We start from the raw sequence: 15478 nt of genomic DNA, 5'->3' as shown, positions 1-15478 counted from the left end.
CATAAATATAAATTATAAAATTATAAAAAAAATTTTAATTATTTTAAAATTTACAACATAATTAATATTTTTAAATTATTAATTATTATTAAATATTATTTTAAAATAATTTATTAATTTTTATTTAATGAAAATAGTACCTTAAATATGTAATCCTACTATTACTTTGAATTATTAAGTTGTAAATAAAAACTTTTTAAATAGTTTTATATTACAAATATAAAATAAAAATATATAAAATTTTATTTATTTAAAAAGTTTTAAAGAAAAAGTTTCAAAATATAATAATAAAATAAAGAATTTTAATAGTTTTACTATAAAATATATGTTACAAAGGAAACATTGAAAATAATACGATTACATACATAATATATATTTTATAATGTAATATATTTAGAAAAAAATTAAATTAAGTCTAAAATCTATATGAAATCCATTTATATTTTACTATAATAAAATAAAATTTGTAAAATTGTTACAAATATTTGATACCGATTAAATTTATATTTTTTCTAAGTATCAAATTTTCATCTAACAAGTAAGTAAGAGATAATGATCTTTCATGAAATTTTTTTCATTTTAAATATTAACAAAAAATATTTGACTATGTTATATTATTTGTAAGTCATTATATTTCAAGTTTATAATATTTAACTTTTAATAAAATAAATTTATTCACATATTTAATATGTTATAAACTAAATTTTTTATTTTAAATTAATTGTTAACCTCAAAATAATCTTAATAATTATGATTGACATTATTTTTTCTTTTTTAGATTATGAACATCATAAAAAATATAAGTTTAATTGTAAATAAAATATCTATAATCAAAAATAAGTTATTTTCTCCTAAATATTTACTTTATACTAATGTCACAATATCTATTTCTCTCTCTGCTACTGGAGATGTATTAGAACAATATTATGAAATATTAAAGGTAATTATTTAGGAAGGTAACTATTTATTTCAATATGACATTTTCTTATTTTTATTGTTAGATTGAAATATTCGCATATAATTAATTTTCTCTTAGGGTGAATGGGATAAATGGAATATAAATAGAACAAGAAACATGGCTATATCTGGTATGTCTATTGGTATAGTCTGTCATTATTGGTATAAATATTTAGATGCTAAATTGCCAGGTCGTACAATTAACATTGTTTTAAAAAAAGTTTTTATAGATCAATTAGTCTGTTCTCCACTTTGTATTATAATGTTTTTTTTAACATTAGGTCTTTTAGAAAAAAGCAAATGGTCAGATTTAAAAAATGAAATTATTAAGAAAGCATATAGATTATATATAGCAGAATGGATCATTTGGCCACCAGCACAAATTTTTAATTTTTATTTTTTACCAACTAGATATAGAGTTCTTTATGATAATACCATATCTCTTGGCTATGATGTGTATACTAGTCATGTAAAATATGATAATCTAATGTACAATTCAAAAAATAGTAAACATTGACAAATATTCTAAATAGGCTATCTAATTAAATTATATATATATATAATATACATTGTTATTATTATAAACAACTATAATTTTTGTTGTATTTTCTGATTTTATGCTATTAACTCTTTATATATATAAATTGTTCTTATAATGTTTATAAATTTCAAAAATTTATATAATATTTTAGAAACAAATAGATATTCATTTTTTAAAATTATTTTTTTCTTTATAAAAATTGATAAAATAAGAAAAAATTAAATATTATAATTTTAAACCTTGCATTTTGACTAGATTTTTTATTTCGATCATTTTTACTTCTTACCTTGAAAAATAAAATTTAATAGCTTCTAATCTATTTATTTAATATAAACAAATTTGCTATATTTCTTTATCTTACATCCAGATAGATTCTTGATAGATCCTACTTCGGAAGATGATTTTCAGTTTCAATCTAGATAAGTCAATGCAAGATAAAACAGTAAATATTTTCAAACATTTTTTTTTTCATAAGTTTTATGATAAGATGGTATAAATTTAGACAGATACTAAAAATTATAATAATTCAGTGATATTTATCTATTCAGTTTAAAATAAAATTACTCAGATATTTTTTTGATAACTATTTAGTTTATGGAATCTTTGGAGAATGAAATCAGATTAGATGTCCTGTAAGTTTTTTCTGATAAATTTATTCTCATTGTCTGGAATTCTGAAGTGTTCTGGAGTATAATAACTTAATTTACAATAATCTTATTTAGTATGAAATAAGATAATAGATTGTTAACATAATATTTTGCCATTGAAATCTTGTTTTTATATTCTGAAGAATGCAGTACGGTTATATATATTGTATATAATAAGAATTCAGCGTTGATTAAATGACAAACGTTTTTATTTAAAAAACAAATATTCAAAAGTCTAGAATAAATGGACATCTTTTATTTATTATTGTTTCAATTCTAACAAAGATTGTTTTAAAGTCTGAAAAAATATATCTCTTTGAAGAAATTTATCAAAATAATTTTTAAATTATGGAAATGATATTTGCGTTTATTGCTTTCATTAATTAAATTTATGAAGATTCCATTTTCTGGAGAATTAAAATATAATTCAATTTGACATATCTTTTTTCTTTTTTTAAGGAAAAATATGTAATTATTCTTTAAACTTTTGCTTCATAGTTTTAATGCTTGAAAAAATTACCAGTAATATTGGAAACGCGTTTATAATCTATAAAGAAATTAGTTTGTATATTCTTTATAATAATTTTTTGTGAATTTCATTTTGCAAAATTATATTGTAAAATATTTTATATATACTTACATATACATGAAGCAATTTTTTATATATAGAATTTGACTAATTATAAAAATATATATTTCAAAACATTCCATCATGAATACCAATTGGTACAAGAACTGCAATAAATAATAATAAATTGCGAGCCACCAGTTTCCAATCATTTGGTACTGCATATGGTGCTAATACTTGAGTTAATCTATGTATCTATCAAAATAAATGAAATATCTCATTATACCATATACTATACATATACATATTTTACATTATATAAAATTAGATATAAACTTGTTATTAATTCTAGACATAAGAGAAATTAAATACTTACTTCATGACTTGCACATATAAAGATGAATGATGTAACTAAAAGATTTAATACTGGAAATCTTGGCAATAAAACTAATACACCATGTGAATCTGCTGCCAACCAAATGTGACCTTGTGCGACTAGAGTTTCTAAGCTGATACGACCTAAACCAGTCAAAAGAGCTGAATGTTTACCACGTAATGCTAATGATGCATTTCTAAGTGCAATATAACCTATAATCTGTAATTAAAAAATTGAAATTTAATTGTTTGAAAATAAATTTGAAAATAAATTATAATTCATAAATTATTACTGGAATAAATGCAACATATGAGTGAATTTCTTCACATTCAGATACTGAATGACATAATATTGTAAAAGTAGTATAAGCAGTTAAAGAAATTAATGCTAATAGAGAAGATAACGCTGTTCCTGGAATGTGATCTATTCTTTGCAAAGCTACAAGACCTGCCCCAAAAGTTACTCCCCAAGTCACACTATATCTATCCACTCTCCAACGTGACCACCATTCACGTATATCATCATCAGTTGTAACAAACAATGCTTTCCAAGGTCTTGTTACAAACACTTTTTCAAAAAACACCTATTAAATAATAATACATTGTACATTTTTGTAATTTATAGTATACTTTATATGTAAATAATTTATAATTTGATACCTCTGACATGTATAATATTGTGATCATTGATACAAGACCTAAAAGTTTCAATGCAAGATAAAGCAAAGCTCTCGGTCCATATTCATTTAAACTACCAGAATATATTCTTGGTGGTAACCATGCTAAGAAATAAATTACTAAAAACCAGAATGAGACTAAGGGAACAAAGTGATAAAACTGATATGGTCTGTTCATACAAAGGCATAAAGACACAGTTAGGAAGTTTAATCTAAACATTACCTGCAAAATAATAAATAGATGTAATATGTAATTTAAACACAATATTTATTGTTAACTCTGCAATGGCATACTTTTCATTAAATTATGCATTAAAGTTTTTTCAGATCAAATTAAAAAAATATTTTATAAATTTATACATATACATAATAATTTCGCAATAATAAAAATATTTTACTAAAGTTATAAAAGATGTTAGTCATTGCAGGATTAACATTAATAAGATCTAGATTTTTTTAATACATACTCGTGCAAATCTTATTAAAGAAACATCACCCGTTTGCCAAAAGTAACAAAAATGTCCATATCCAGAAAGAAATAAGTAAGCAGAATTAATTAATCTTAAATACATATAAATAGGTAAGACGTTTTTAGCTCCAGTAACATGATAAATTAATACTACAGCTTGCATTAATCCTTTCCATTCATCTGTTTGTTCTCGATTTAAAGTTCTTGGCCCTCTTTCTCTATCTTCAGTAAAAAATAAACCAAGAGCTAATATATATCCTAATGGCAACCAAAAACTAAATTCACTATAGTATTTATTTTCTTTCATAAAGAAATTTGTCCTAAATATAAACAAAAATCTAATATTATTAACGAATATCATTATTATCGACATAAATATATTTACCTATCACATAAATAAAAATAAGATAAAATAATTGACAAGAGAGCTAAAGATGTCATCAAAGTATAAAAATCTTGTACTTCGGGTTGCTCAATTTGTATAGTTTCAGAATTATTTGCTTCTTCAGTATTTTCCATTTCAACACGTAAGTAAGAAATTTCAGTTCGATGATGACAAAACTTTCTATACAACCACATTCCACCACCAATTATTATACTGTAATGAACTATTATTTACTATTTACTTAACATGTAATATTTTAATATATAAAAAGTTACCATAAAGCAAGTGTTGACAAACTTAATAATTGCAATATTGTTGCTGGTTCTGGATAACTGCAACAACTTCCATCATCAAAATTCATATGATCATTACAGTAAGTGTTTAACAATATTTGAATCTTATGTCGTAAAGATAAAGGGCTAGCTAAATATCCATCTGGACTTTGTTCCAATACACCTGCACCAACAAGTTTACTACTTTCCCATATATGAACCTCACTATGAGATAATATCTGTGTATGATCAATATATTTTAATAATTTTTTTTTAATAATTATCAAAAAATTAATAAAATAAAATTTACCTTTATTGCTGCTTTATTACATAAATTGATCTGTCTATTATCTATGCCTGATAATTGAACTGACAATCTTTCTTTTACTACAGGATCTTGCAACATCCATAAATATTTTGTATTTTTTTTGGCTAAAAAATCTACTGGTTGTACAAGTCTCACTAATCCCATACTATATTCAGAATACAATTGAGTGTCACTATTATTATTAGCAAGAATTGTCATTGCTCCACAGCCTGAAATAATTAAACTAGGTGCATCAGTTTTCTGAAAAATAACAGTCATTAATATCAGTTACCAATATTATCATTAACAATAATCATTATACATATAATTCTAAAATTTTTATAAATGCTTTTATAATCAAAATAAATATTTACCATCCAATTTCTAAGATCTTCTATCATAGTATTATCCAATTGAGGTCTCCACAAAAATTGTACATTTAGTCTAAGTTGTGCATCATTGAAATTTAAATCAGAATTGTCTGGTAATTCTGTTAGGTCAGATGCTTTCCCATCAACTATAAATTGTGATATAAAAGACTTATATAACTGTCTGATTCTAGCATCTCCAATAAATACAAAATGATTATGGTGGCCCATGAAAGCTAGATATCTCAAACATCTGCGACTGTCTCTAAAAAAAAGTTTTTTAAAAATATTTTTTATACATTGTAATATTTAAATATTTAAATAATTAAATTCTTACGTTTGTGTATAATAATGCATCATACAACCATAAGGCTGCCATTCTTTATCTCCTTTATATCTTCCTTCTGTTAATAACCATTTACAAGAATCACTACCTAAATTAATCATAATCATTAAATATATAATATAAATTTTAAAATTTAGAAATAAAGATAAATGTTTAATCACATAGTTTATATTATTAATGTTCATTTATATAAATCAAATAGAAAAAAGTAAAAAATGTAAATATTTTTACCATATATAATGTGCATTAATCCATGATATAAAATAAAACACAAGACAAGTGCAGTGGCTAATTTCTTAGCACTTGCCACAGTAATTAAACTAATAAAGTGTTCGGCTGAAGTCATTAATAATTTATCATTTCCTTACATTGAGGCTAAAAATTTTTTTTTCATAATAATACAGTACATTTTATAAAAATAATTAACATTTAAATTAAATATTGCATTAAGGAATAAAAATATTAATACTATTTATTCATATATTTCACTTATATATTATATAGCTAATAGTTATATAAAAATATTTACCTAAATGTATATATAATTCATAAATAGAAGTTTTTTAACAAATATTATATCATAATTGAAATGATTTAATACTGAACTTCATCATTTTATTGTAAGCTGTAACACAATCATAAATTTTTTGTAAAATTAATAAAAAACAATAAATTATTTATTTTATTTACAATAATATCACGAAATTTATAACACCTATATCTTTGATTATTTTTATATTATACTATAACATATAAATAATATATAAGATCTGTAATATAATCGATTTTTTCCATTGGTTATTTAGATAATGTCTAATATCGATTAATATTGATATAATTAAAATAATTATAACTTAATATAAATGAAAAATATTAAGAATTACAAGTTTCCTTTGACTTTTTATAATATTTGTTTTATTGTCTTATTGTTTACATAAACTTCAAGTAACAATTAAAAAAAATGAAATAAGAAATTAAAACACTTATTTGTCTATTCATTTTAGTTTATATTATATAATTAGTTTTCTTTATATAAATTTTTATTTATATACTATTATAAAGTCTTGAACAAAAACATCGATTTTTGACTTATTTAATTTAAACAATAATCAAGTTTATAAAATCATCATCTATAATGCATTTTAATAAAATATTTACTGACCATAATATAGCAATATTATCCTATATTGTGTGTTCGCCTCAGTATGTGGGAATGGTTGTCAAATTTAACTAATTTACGTAGGTCATCGCTACGTATTTTACAACTATCGTACTACCTCTTTTTTTAACTTATGATGATATAATACAAAATTTGGAAAAAATGCTAAACGTTCTTGTTGCAGCAACTTTACATTCTTAAATCGAGAAATGAATAAAGCAAGTAATTCATGTATGTTGCAATGAGCGATAAAACGACAATGGCGGCAATGTCCCCATCGAAGGTAAGTTAATAATAAAATTTTTTTAATACACATCAGAATTTCGTGTTTTATAACATTGATATAATATGGAATTTAGTTAGATTCTATATTTAGTATGTTTTATAAGATTCGCAAAATATCACTACATATTATTAAAAAGATAATTCGCGTATTATTCGTCAAAATTTGGATGACGTTTTATGTCAAATTAGACGCGCTATTTTATACATGTATTAAATTTTAATTTCATTTTTTTATTTTGTTTCTATAACATAATTTTAAAAAATAATAAAAATTTTATTTTTCATAATTATTTTTTTAAGAATTATTCAGTATATTAATTATATACATGTGTATATTATTATTATTTATATTCATTTATTATTTATATCAATATTTATGATAATCTATACAAATATATCATGAATATAAAGAAATTAAAATACAATTTTTTTTATAATAAAATTATATAAAAATTCTGAGATGTTATTATAATATAAATATAATAATTTGTATTCAATAAACTTTGCAATTAAATTCTAATATTAAAATGAAAATGTTAATTTTAAATAATTCTTTTGATATTTTTATAAATTTATTTGATGTTATATTTACATAATTAAATTACACTATAATTATTATATTTACATAATTTTAATATTATTACAAATTTATAGTTTGATTATATATTTAAAAAATATTATTTCAGCGAAGATTACAGAAAGAATTAACATCTTTAATACGTGAACCTCCACCAGGTGTACATGTAGATGAAGATCTTACTAGTCAAAATTTAACGCAATGGATTGTTCACATGGAAGGTGCAAAAGGCACCTTATATGAAGGCGAACAATTTCAACTGCAATTTAGATTCAGTTCCAAATATCCATTTGACTCACCAGAAGTGACTTTTATAGGTGGAAATATACCAATACATCCACATATTTACAGCAATGGCCACATATGCTTATCCATTTTAACTGAAGATTGGTCTCCAGCTTTGAGTGTACAAAGCATTTGTTTAAGTATTGTATCAATGTTGAGTAGTTGTAAAGAGAAGGTAAAAAAAATTCTTAAGAATAAATCTAATAAAAAAATAATAGTTAATAATAAATAATAATAATAAAAAAATATTAAAAAAATTTTTTTACTACAGAAAAGGCCACCTGATAATTCTTTTTATGTAAAAACATGTAGTAAAAATCCAAAGAAAACAAAATGGTGGTATCATGGTAAGTATTCTATAATATATATAATTAATATATTATTACTATATTTACAATTATTTTTAACATATAATATAATTAAATAATTTTTAAATTATTTAATAAATGTTTTAATAAATGCTACAAAAATCATATAGCATTTTTTTATTATGTTTTAAATAGATGACAATGTGTAACAGCAATTGCGAAAGCTATAAACAACTTGTCTATGTGCAGTTATAGCTGGACCAAGTGGAGTGACAGTTTTTGTGTCTTAAAGTAATTACTAAAATTTCATAGATAAAATTGCTGAATTAACTTTATCATATATTTAAAGAATTAGGTGCATAAGTTAGAAAACAAAAAAACAAAGGCTGCATTTCACTTATTATTATAATAAAAAAGTGATGTAAAATGTGTGAGTTATGAAGTTAAATTATTATTGTTATTATAAATGATACATATTATCTCACTCAGTTAAATAGAAAAAACATAAATTATAAAATATAAAAATGCAGCCAAGAAAAGTGCACACATGATATTAACAAGCAAAGATGTTTCATTATTTATGTAGAAAGTGCACTTTAAGATGATATCAAATTAATATATTACAGTAATCACTATTAAAATAGTATCATTAAAGATATAAAATGTTATTACATTTGTTATTGTGTTATTTAATATTCATCTCTCACTGTATTATTTACTTAGGTGAAAAATATAAGTAATTATTTTAATTAAATATTATAGTGTGCAATCTAAATTAATCATAAACAAGTACATACAATTTAAATGTATAGTATTATTTAATTCTACACAATCATTTTTGGAGGCAATCAAGATGTTAATCACTATTTTTTAAATCAAAATATTTTAAATCGACTATGTTGCACATAATATCATTAAAACTCTGAAATGTACTATTATTGATCAATAAAATTCATCCTTTTATAGAATAATGTGTAAAAATATATCAATTTAATGACATTAGAAATTCATTGCAGAAATTCTAATTACATTAATTACATAGAGATCTGAATAAAATTTAATTAAAATCGATTTAACATTATATAAGACTATATATTTAAAATAATATACATGACAAAATATTTAAAATAAGAAATATGATATAAAAGTTTGTATTTAATACATCATTAAAAGTGCGATACATTTTAAAATAAATTATTTAATTCAATAATAAATTTATTGTAACTTAATTTTCCTTCAATTTAAGTACTACATATTAAAAAAATTCAAAATTTTAAATTTATTTGCAAATAATACTACGCTAACAATTCAAGTTTGCAATATATTAAACTAATTAAATATAACCTTAATAACAAATTTATTACGAAATATACATTAAAAAATTAGTTATTTTATATAGAATCAATGATTACAATGTTAATTTTATAAACATATATAATTTTATCAATATTTATAAAATATATAATAAAATACCAAAAAAAAAAATTACAGGTGGCGTATAATTTTCAGGTTCAATGTCAATTTTATACATACATAGAATATAAAGATTCAATATTATTGGAAATTTCAAATAAATTAAAAATGGCCGCATATGGAATAATTAAAATCTTTCATTATATAAAATAAATCATAGTTACGCGAATACATTAAATTAAAAAAAGAAAGAATTGTATGTACATATCAAAATGAGTGTCCGAACAAGAAAAACAATTTTTTGTGGAATTATTATATTATTAAGTATATTATACCTATATACAAATCGAACTTTGTATACAGATTTACAGGATAAAAATATTTCTTTAAAATTACTTCTTATTGCTGCTATAAAAGCAGCAGAAATTGGTGGTTCTGAAGTAATTGCAGTTCACAATCAAGCAAAATTCGAAATACAAAGTAAAGGGAAAACGAAAGAAGGTAATGACTTATATTAAATACTTACATTTTTTACATGTACACATGAAATAAAAATTTTATATATAATAAATATAATAATATATATAATAAATTTTTATATATATAAATGATATATATAGGAGATATATTTATAATAAAATTTATATTATAAAATATAAAATGTAATAACGTAAATAATTTGATAGGTATAAATGATCCAGTAACAGAAGCAGATTATAGATCACACTGTGCAATGGTTCATTCTTTGTTAGAAGCGTTTCCAAGTATAACAGTAATATCAGAGGAAACATCAAAAGATTGTGATAAAATTACAGTGTCAAATATAAAAAATAATATTAATAATTTAAATGATTACGATATTAAGGATGAAATTATAAATATAAATGACATTACAGTCTGGATTGATCCTCTTGATGCAACAAAAGAATTTACAGGTATTTTCATTATTCCATAAAAATATATGTAAATATATGTGTATGTTCCTTATATATTTTATTATTATATTTCTTTTCATTTTAGAAAATTTGTTACAATATGTTACAACTATGGTTTGTATTGCTGTAAAAGGAAAACCTATAATAGGTGTTATATATAAACCATTTGAAACAAAGCAAAATTCTAGTCTATTTTGGTCATGGACTAATCATGCAATTTCAAGAAATTTACAAATACTGCATAAGGTAATAAATATAAAAGTATTATAAGAAATATGTAAATCCTTCAAAATTTAAAAATGTTTTTAAAATTAGTTAGAAGATGAAAGAATACCGATATTGATTGTATCACAATCACATGCTGGCCAAATTTATAATGTTTCTAAGATTGCATTTGGTAAAGATGTAAAAATTGTTGCTGCAGCTGGTGCAGGTAATTTTGTTAATATTATTGTTTAATATTTGTTATTATAAAGATCTCAATTCATAAAAAAGAAAGAATTAAATTTTTTTATTAGAAATAAATTTATATATGTTTAGGTTATAAATTTTTAGAAGTTTTAAATGGAAATGTAACTGCATATGTCCATATGACTGCAATAAAAAAATGGGACATTTGTGCAGGAACTGCAATTCTTACTGCTCTTGGTGGTACAGTTACTCAATTATTTGATCAACAATTGATAAGTTTTAGACCTCATGATTCTAAAGAACTTACATGGGGTCTTTTAGCTACCATGAGTAATCATGCTTGGTATTTAGACAAATTTTCAAACATTTAATATAAACATTAAATCTTTAAATTTTATTACTGACTTTTAAATCATATTCCAATATCAATTTTTTCATTAAAGAACTGTAAAAATTATACATATCTTAAAATTTTGATATCGAAGTACAATTCATAAAAATGATATTAAAAATATTTATTTATAAGTTCTATATTTTTTGTTGAAGTATTTTCAAATGAATGTTTCACACAACAATTTTTTATTGTAAAAAATTATTATTATATAATATTATATAATTATTATTATATTTTATATATTTAAAATATCTATTATTGATAAATTAATTTTACATATATTCTGTGATACTTTCAAAAATTTTTATTCTATTTTATTAAAAAAAATAATAAATGTTTTTTTACATGTTTTACTTAACAATATTTTATAAAATTTTTTTCATTTGAATAAAGTGAATAGTCTAATTTTTTATTAAAACAATGATAAATCATTAATAATATTATACATTATTATAATATTGAATTAATATTATATATTGAAAAATTATAATAATACATATCAATTAAATTAAATTAAAGTTACTTTTTCATCAGAAATGATAATTTCTGATATTTTTTTTATTTTTTTGTTGAATTTACTACATGCTTTTTCATATGATATAATATCTGAACAGGAATTCATATATTGTGAAATTACTTTTTTCTGTAATTTTTTTAAGGAAATTTCTCCTTTGTTTTTTACTATGTCTAAAATAATACCTTTCCAATTGAAAGTTGTTTTTTCTATAATATTATCACATTGATTAATTGGTGATTCAAATGATAAAGTATTTTTATTTTTTTTTATCTCGTCTAACTTTTCTATAGCAACATCTTTGCTTTTTTTTTTAGAAACTGATTCTTTTGTAAATTCATCCTGTTTGCTTTTTTTTTTTACAAATTCTTCCACTTGTTCTTGTATTGTTTCAGATATTCTTCTCTTTTTAAGTTTCTTCTTTTTAGCATTACTAATAGTATTATCAATACCATTTTCATTGTTATTTAACTTATTTTTACCTTGGTCTTCATTTTGATTTTCTCTGTCTATATTTTCATTATTTTGATTCTCAATAATATTATTTTCTTGATGTATACTTGTATCTTGTACATTATTTATTTTTTCATTCATTTTACCTATTTATATATTATATATGTATATCAAAAATTTAATTAAATTAAATTAAATAAATATTAAATCAAATAACAAAAACTTACCATTTTCTTGTTGTTGTTTTTCACTATTAATATCTTGTACGTTATTTTTATAAGCTGTTTCTATTTTATTCCATACACTATCAACTACTACCGATGGTATTTTCTGACCTACAGCACTTTTTACAAAATTTAAAAATTTAACTTTTTTACGTGGAATATTTTCATGCTTTGATAATAAATTTAAAAAATTTCGTTCCGTCTTTGATAAATTTTTTTCATTATTAAGAATATTATTAATTGTGTTAATCCATTCCTGTTGCTTTCTTTCACCCTTATTTGCCCCAGCTTTCGGAACATAATCTTTACCTCCGTATCTTTCAGCTTCACTTATACATTTCGTATGTGCTACATATTGTTCACCTCTTTAATTAATAATAAAAATACAATTTAATTAGAAATTATAAAAAAAAGTAAAAATATATACATTTTTATTAATATTTACCTGAAATCTTTCAAACAATCGACACATGTTAAAAAAGGCGCGGTATGGCATCGAAATTCATAGTGTTTTGCAACTTTTGGTTTTTGTAATGTTTCACCACAATTATTACAAGTAAATACAACCATTTTTTTAAAATATTTATAAATTAAAAAAAATTATCATAAAATATAAATAAATTTGAATATATAAAACGCGATTAATAACCTCGTGTGCGGTTATAATCTTTATACTTCGCTACTTAGTAGTTAGTAGTTGTATCTTATATCGTTGCACGTGCAACTAAATTCTTTGTAAGTCATGTTTTCATAGAATTATTTTTTGAATATAGAACATAATTAAATTTTCATAGAAACAAAATTTAATATATAGAAATGTTAATATAAAATATCAGTATAAATCTATAATACATTTTTACATTTATTAAATTATATTACAAGTTTTATTTTATAAAATTAAAATAATTATTTTATTATAGATTTCAATATTTTATTAGATGCAAATAAATTCCTTCCTTTTTTTTTCTACAATCATAATTGAATTCAAATTATTTCGTTTGTGGTGCCATCTGAAAAAACGTTTTGTTTTTAAGAAGAATCGCAATAAAAGAATCGCTCTAAGAGTTTCCAATCCTATGCAACAATTTCAAACAATATGGCGAAAAGCATCATTTTCGTCACTGCTTATTTTTTACATTCCAATTTAAAAAATCTATTAAAGCTACTAAAATGATTTGTGACACTGAAAGAGAATGCTGTATTTTATAGAACATGCAAAAAATGGTACCAAAGATTTAAAATCGAAAATTTTAATTTGGAAGACGACGATCGTTCAGGTGTATCGAAAAAAATTGATGACAGTGAATTAGAAGAATTGCTGAACAAAAATCCCGAAGAAGAATTGGCAGAAAGATTGGAAATTACCAGACAAGCATTATCTATCTTACTGAAACAATTGGGTGAGATTCAGAAATTAGATTAATAAGTTTTATATGAATGAATAAGAAAAATAGACTCGAGATTTCTATTACCTTGCTTTCACGACATAAAAAATTTTCTGTACAAAATTGTTATTGGTAATGATAAATCTTGACAATATGATAATCCCAAACGACGGAAATAGTGCGTTAATCCCGGGAAACCATCGACTTCAGTAAAACCGAATTTGCATTGCAAGAAAGTTTTGTGAGATTTTCGAGGAATCGTTCATTATGAACTATTTCCATCTGGAAGGACAATAACTGCAGAATATTATCAAAATCAATTAATGAATTTATACGATCAATTAGAGCGGAAACGACCATTTATTGGACCAGGAACAAGATACATGATTTTGCAGCACGATATTGCAAAAGAAATGTGAGACACAATTTATATATTGAGCATACTCTCCAAACCTAGCTTCATCAGACTATCATCTTTTTCAGAGTCTGCAACACTAATTGAGAAACATTTCAACTCGGAAGAAGATATCCGAAAATGATATTGATGATTTCATAACCAGCAAGCAGCCGTTATTCTTCAAGGATGGAATTTATAATTTACTCACCAAGTGGGAAAAAATTATAAAGAATCAGAATGAATATGTTGAGATGTAATCTTGTATTTGATTTATATAATATAATAGAATCTTGAATTTGAAAAAAAAGAGGAAAGAATTTATTTACATATGTAATATTTATTTTTAAAAAAATTTGTAAATATTAAACTATTCTATCTTAATAATTGTTATATAAGGAAGATATTAATAATCATTAACTTAATTGTTATTATATTAATTAGAATATAAATATATAATTCAAAATGTATTTAAAATATATTATTTTAATATATATGATTAATAAGTAAATTAATTTATCACGTTTGAAAATGTTAAACTATTGCGTAAATTTAACTTCATTTTAATTAAATAATGAAATTTTATTTATATCGATGTATAAATCGAAAGTGAAATTAAAAATCAGTTATAAATATAAGAAAACATATTTATCTAAGATTAATATTATAATATATAAATATTTATTCAAGAAAAATTTATTATTATAAACATTTGTCTAAACAATAAGTAAAAACGTAACATGTAACATATTGTCTTCTATCTTGCATTTATTGATTTTATGCGCGATTTTAAATTCTCAATATTTTTAATCTCAGCCGTTATGAATAT

At 21.8% G+C, this 15478-nt stretch overlaps 5 protein-coding genes and 1 long non-coding RNA gene across 11 annotated transcripts; 4 read left to right on the top strand and 2 right to left on the bottom strand.

Moving 5' to 3' along the window:
- The first annotated feature begins 166 nt into the window (after positions 1-166).
- Positions 167-1743, top strand: LOC100871934 (mpv17-like protein 2). Of its 2 annotated transcripts, none has more exons than XM_031916509.2 (3): positions 167-538; positions 779-940; positions 1037-1743. In XM_031916509.2, the coding sequence occupies exons 2-3, from the start codon at positions 782-784 to the stop codon at positions 1472-1474; spliced, it is 597 nt and encodes a 198-aa protein (XP_031772369.2). In that variant the 5' UTR covers positions 167-538; positions 779-781; the 3' UTR covers positions 1475-1743. The 2 variants fall into 2 exon arrangements, with proteins under 2 accessions (XP_031772369.2, XP_086769039.1); XM_086912913.1 differs by having other exon boundaries at positions 529-620.
- Positions 281-7213, bottom strand: LOC100872412 (N-acetylneuraminate (7)9-O-acetyltransferase). Of its 5 annotated transcripts, XM_086912910.1 has the most exons (15): positions 7075-7213; positions 6442-6537; positions 6144-6287; positions 5904-6000; positions 5573-5831; positions 5202-5459; positions 4895-5130; positions 4620-4832; positions 4233-4554; positions 3749-3988; positions 3382-3672; positions 3090-3308; positions 2786-2968; positions 1860-1913; positions 1085-1784 (listed from the first exon to the last, which is right to left on the bottom strand). In XM_086912910.1, exons 3-13 carry the CDS (start codon positions 6256-6258, stop codon positions 2843-2845), a joined length of 2376 nt encoding a protein of 791 aa, XP_086769036.1. In that variant the 5' UTR covers positions 6259-6287; positions 6442-6537; positions 7075-7213; the 3' UTR covers positions 1085-1784; positions 1860-1913; positions 2786-2842. The 5 variants fall into 5 exon arrangements, with proteins under 5 accessions (XP_086769034.1, XP_086769036.1, XP_012341880.1 ...); XM_086912908.1 differs by having other exon boundaries at positions 281-1913; XM_012486426.3 differs by lacking the exons at positions 1085-1784; positions 1860-1913 and adding an exon at positions 2132-2692.
- On the top strand, positions 7099-9494 carry LOC100863020 (ubiquitin-conjugating enzyme E2 W). The gene is made up of 4 exons (XM_003693529.3): positions 7099-7354; positions 8043-8393; positions 8490-8565; positions 8722-9494. The coding sequence occupies exons 1-4, from the start codon at positions 7301-7303 to the stop codon at positions 8733-8735; spliced, it is 495 nt and encodes a 164-aa protein (XP_003693577.1). The 5' UTR covers positions 7099-7300; the 3' UTR covers positions 8736-9494.
- A 109-nt stretch (positions 9495-9603) lies between these two features.
- Positions 9604-12097, top strand: LOC100872766 (putative inositol monophosphatase 3). Its single transcript, XM_003693525.4, has 5 exons — positions 9604-10440; positions 10626-10874; positions 10960-11120; positions 11190-11307; positions 11415-12097. Exons 1-5 carry the CDS (start codon positions 10212-10214, stop codon positions 11654-11656), a joined length of 999 nt encoding a protein of 332 aa, XP_003693573.1. The 5' UTR covers positions 9604-10211; the 3' UTR covers positions 11657-12097.
- LOC100865073 (uncharacterized) lies at positions 11969-14483 on the bottom strand. The gene is made up of 3 exons (XM_012486430.3): positions 13316-14483; positions 12874-13235; positions 11969-12792 (listed from the first exon to the last, which is right to left on the bottom strand). The coding sequence occupies exons 1-3, from the start codon at positions 13438-13440 to the stop codon at positions 12188-12190; spliced, it is 1092 nt and encodes a 363-aa protein (XP_012341884.2). The 5' UTR covers positions 13441-14483; the 3' UTR covers positions 11969-12187.
- LOC147656914 (uncharacterized) lies at positions 13891-15143 on the top strand. The gene is made up of 2 exons (XR_015293516.1): positions 13891-14670; positions 14739-15143. It is a non-coding gene; the product is annotated as an uncharacterized LOC147656914 (long non-coding RNA).
- Positions 15144-15478: the final 335 nt, after the last annotated feature.

The sequence above is a fragment of the Apis florea genome, unplaced genomic scaffold (assembly GCF_048593485.1).
Source record: "Apis florea isolate Af1SG1 unplaced genomic scaffold, ASM4859348v1 contig_3493_pilon, whole genome shotgun sequence".
Taxonomy (NCBI): domain Eukaryota; kingdom Metazoa; phylum Arthropoda; class Insecta; order Hymenoptera; family Apidae; genus Apis; species Apis florea.
This window is presented reverse-complemented; position numbering and strand designations above follow the sequence as displayed.

Bases quoted from the DNA above. Each gene is read 5' to 3' on its own strand.
- LOC100863020 (XM_003693529.3), top strand. From the start codon at position 7,301: ATGTATGTTGCAATGAGCGATAAAACGACAATGGCGGCAATGTCCCCA. The intron at 7,355-8,042 runs GTAAGTTAATAA...ATATTATTTCAG, and splicing joins CGGCAATGTCCCCATCGAAG to CGAAGATTACAGAAAGAATT. The intron at 8,394-8,489 runs GTAAAAAAAATT...TTTTTACTACAG, and splicing joins TGAGTAGTTGTAAAGAGAAG to AAAAGGCCACCTGATAATTC.
- LOC100871934 (XM_031916509.2), top strand. From the start codon at position 782: ATGAACATCATAAAAAATATAAGTTTAATTGTAAATAAAATATCTATA. The intron at 941-1,036 runs GTAATTATTTAG...ATTTTCTCTTAG, and splicing joins AATATTATGAAATATTAAAG to GGTGAATGGGATAAATGGAA.
- LOC100865073 (XM_012486430.3), bottom strand. From the start codon at position 13,440: ATGGTTGTATTTACTTGTAATAATTGTGGTGAAACATTACAAAAACCA. The intron at 13,236-13,315 runs GTAAATATTAAT...TATTAATTAAAG, and splicing joins GATTGTTTGAAAGATTTCAG to AGGTGAACAATATGTAGCAC. The intron at 12,793-12,873 runs GTAAGTTTTTGT...ATATATAAATAG, and splicing joins AAAACAACAACAAGAAAATG to GTAAAATGAATGAAAAAATA.
- LOC100872766 (XM_003693525.4), top strand. From the start codon at position 10,212: ATGAGTGTCCGAACAAGAAAAACAATTTTTTGTGGAATTATTATATTA. The intron at 10,441-10,625 runs GTAATGACTTAT...ATAATTTGATAG, and splicing joins TAAAGGGAAAACGAAAGAAG to GTATAAATGATCCAGTAACA. The intron at 10,875-10,959 runs GTATTTTCATTA...TTTTCATTTTAG, and splicing joins TGCAACAAAAGAATTTACAG to AAAATTTGTTACAATATGTT.
- LOC100872412 (XM_086912908.1), bottom strand. From the start codon at position 6,258: ATGACTTCAGCCGAACACTTTATTAGTTTAATTACTGTGGCAAGTGCT. The intron at 3,989-4,232 runs GTATGTATTAAA...ATTATTTTGCAG, and splicing joins CTTTAATAAGATTTGCACGA to GTAATGTTTAGATTAAACTT. The intron at 3,673-3,748 runs GTATCAAATTAT...ATTATTTAATAG, and splicing joins CAATATTATACATGTCAGAG to GTGTTTTTTGAAAAAGTGTT.